The sequence below is a fragment of the Arachis ipaensis genome, chromosome B02 (genome assembly GCF_000816755.2).
Source record: "Arachis ipaensis cultivar K30076 chromosome B02, Araip1.1, whole genome shotgun sequence".
Classification (NCBI taxonomy): Eukaryota; Viridiplantae; Streptophyta; class Magnoliopsida; order Fabales; family Fabaceae; genus Arachis; species Arachis ipaensis.
In genome coordinates, this window is record NC_029786.2 from 9,537,518 (window position 1) to 9,540,059 (window position 2,542).

Below are 2,542 nucleotides of genomic sequence, written 5' to 3' on the forward strand. Positions count from 1 at the left end.
AGTAATAAATTTTGTTTTTGTTTAACTTTTTTCTTTTAAGATACCACTATGTACCTTATAGAAAGGGCATAGATAAACTATAAAAAGTTTGCCAAAAACTGTAACTCAAATGACATAATCTCTCTATTCTTATTTAGAAATCTCGGGTTGGAATCTCGCTCCTAGCTTTATATAAAAAAAAAAAAAAACTACAAAAAAGTTTAGGAGAAGAGTAAGAGATGGAACCTGGTGAGCTCGACATATAAGATCGAGATCATGTTTCTTCAAGAACTCAGCAACCTTATCAGGTCCAAAGGTGTAGGAAACACCTCTATCATTCTCTCCCCACCCTATGATTTGCCTATCAGGATCTGCCCAAAGAAGATCACACAAGAGCCCTTGATCTGGCACATCCACGGGCCTTTCAATGGCTTTGATTTGATCCAAGTTCTCAATCTCAGGAGATATCCCTCCATGCATGCACAGGATCTTCTCATCAATTACTGCAGCCACTGGCAAACAGTTGAAGCAATCTGTAAACACCTTCCATAAACGAACACTGAATCTCCGCTTGCACTCGTCGTAGAATCCGTATATTCTGTTGATTGAGGCGCATTCATGGTTTCCACGCAGAAGGAAAAAGTTTTCAGGGTATTTGATTTTGTACGCAAGAAGGAGGCATATTGTTTCTATGCTCTGTTTTCCTCTGTCCACGTAGTCTCCAAGGAACAGGTAGTTTGATTGCGGCGGAAAACCGCCATATTCAAACAGCCGCAATAGGTCTGGGTATTGCCCGTGTATGTCGCCTACCATATCATCATATTATTAGCTCAAAACATTCATCAAATTTCATAAAACTGTAGAGTGAATACACNCCAAAAAAATAACATTGACTTTTTTTGTACAGGAGCTTCGTTGTCCTTTTAAAATAATTGTCCGGGCCGGGTTGGTTTTTTTTTGTCAAAAACCTTGTTGTCTTTCGAAGTAATTGTTAGGAATTGTTTTGGGTTTTTCTCAAAATTGTATTATCAATCTTCTAATTTTTATAGTGATTTCGTAGTATTTTGGTTGTTTTTAATATCGTGAAAAATATTGAAAAGTTAATTTTTTTTATGAATAATATCTAAAGAGTAATATATAAGCTCACAGAATTTATTTATTTTTTTTGCCCGGTAATTAATCAGTAATTTTTAAAAATATTGACTAAAAATATGTTGTAGAACTATTAAACTAAAGATATTGAATTGTTAATAAAAATACTAGCCAATATAAATTAAAATTGTTGGTCCTCTAGCTTTTTCATATCTAAATTAGTATAAAAAAATTTGATCGGACAATTTAATTTTAAAAAACTTTTAATCATCAAATTAGTTTTTTAATATTTTATTTTGTTAGACAAAATAATGCGTATTATTATTTGATAAAAACATATTAGCTCTTAAAATTTTTTAAAATTTTCATATAAATACTTTTATATAGACAAATAATCTAATATAAAGACTAATTTATCTAATAAAATAAATTCTGGTGATTAAATTTGTCAAAGACTAAAGAATTTGATTAAAAATTCTTTGGAATATTATTATTATTGTTTATACAACAATCAATTACATTTTTCTTTTCCTTTAAAATTTTGTTTCCCTCCTCTTAACCTTTAATAATCTATGATTGTGGATCAAAGAAAAGTTAGTTTCTAGCCAAACCGATCTAATGTATATATAATACTGTGTCATACCCTGTTTTGATCGGTTCAATGTGGATTAAGAATTCATTCTATTTCCACATGCAATGCAAACATAATTTCAATGATTCATGGATATTAAGAAGAAGAAAAGAGAGTATTAATTGAAAGTAATATAAGATAATATAATACCACAAACATTGATGGGAGCTTCCAACTCGAGAAGGTTAGGTTGGCTAAGAAGGATTTCTTTTGCGGTGATACAAATGTTGCGAATTTCTGACTCTACAAGATGAATCCGTTTGCCAACATTCTTCTTTGCTTCCAAAAGCCTTTCTATCAAACCATCCAATCCATCCATTCCCCGATTCCTCTCTGATCTTTCTTTTTTCTATAAAATAAACTAATTTATTGATCTTCTCCTATTGGTATGAATCGGATCACAGAATGCAAAATAAGCAAAGGGGATCAGAAAGAAATGGTTGCTATTTTATGTGATATACAAGAAACAAATATTCCCAAAAAATAGCAGATTTGTTGATATATTTGGGATATATTAAAGCAATGTTTTACTCTCTCTTCCTCTCTTTTTCTATATATGGCTAGAAAAGAAAGCGGAGGATCTAAAGTTGCCAACTAATGGCAAGGAGAAAAAGTACATACTGTTTTCTTAACCGAACCAAATTTAGAAAGAGGAAGAATCTCATTTAGTAGGAAGATAAGACCCATTTCATTTTGAAGTATGGAAAAACTCTACATCCATGTAAAAATTATATGGATGTTATCTAAGTACCTTCTACTACACGCGTTTTACACTCGTTTGTTTTACACGTGTCTTATATAACGTATATAACGTAATCCTTCTTTTGCGCGATCAACTTT

The 2,542-nt window shown here is 31.4% G+C and overlaps 1 protein-coding gene across 1 annotated transcript in view; it reads right to left on the bottom strand.

Annotated features, from left to right (window-relative positions):
- LOC107628168 (serine/threonine-protein phosphatase PP1 isozyme 1-like) overlaps nt 1–2,205 on the bottom strand; it is a 3,782-nt gene extending 1,577 nt beyond the window's left edge. The window contains exons 1-2 of the mRNA XM_016330960.2: nt 1,853–2,205; nt 226–785 (exon numbers count right to left, since the gene is read on the bottom strand). Of these exons, the coding sequence (XP_016186446.1) occupies nt 226–785; nt 1,853–2,021 (729 nt within the window). The 5' untranslated portion in view covers nt 2,022–2,205. The remainder of the gene's footprint in view (nt 1–225; nt 786–1,852) is intronic.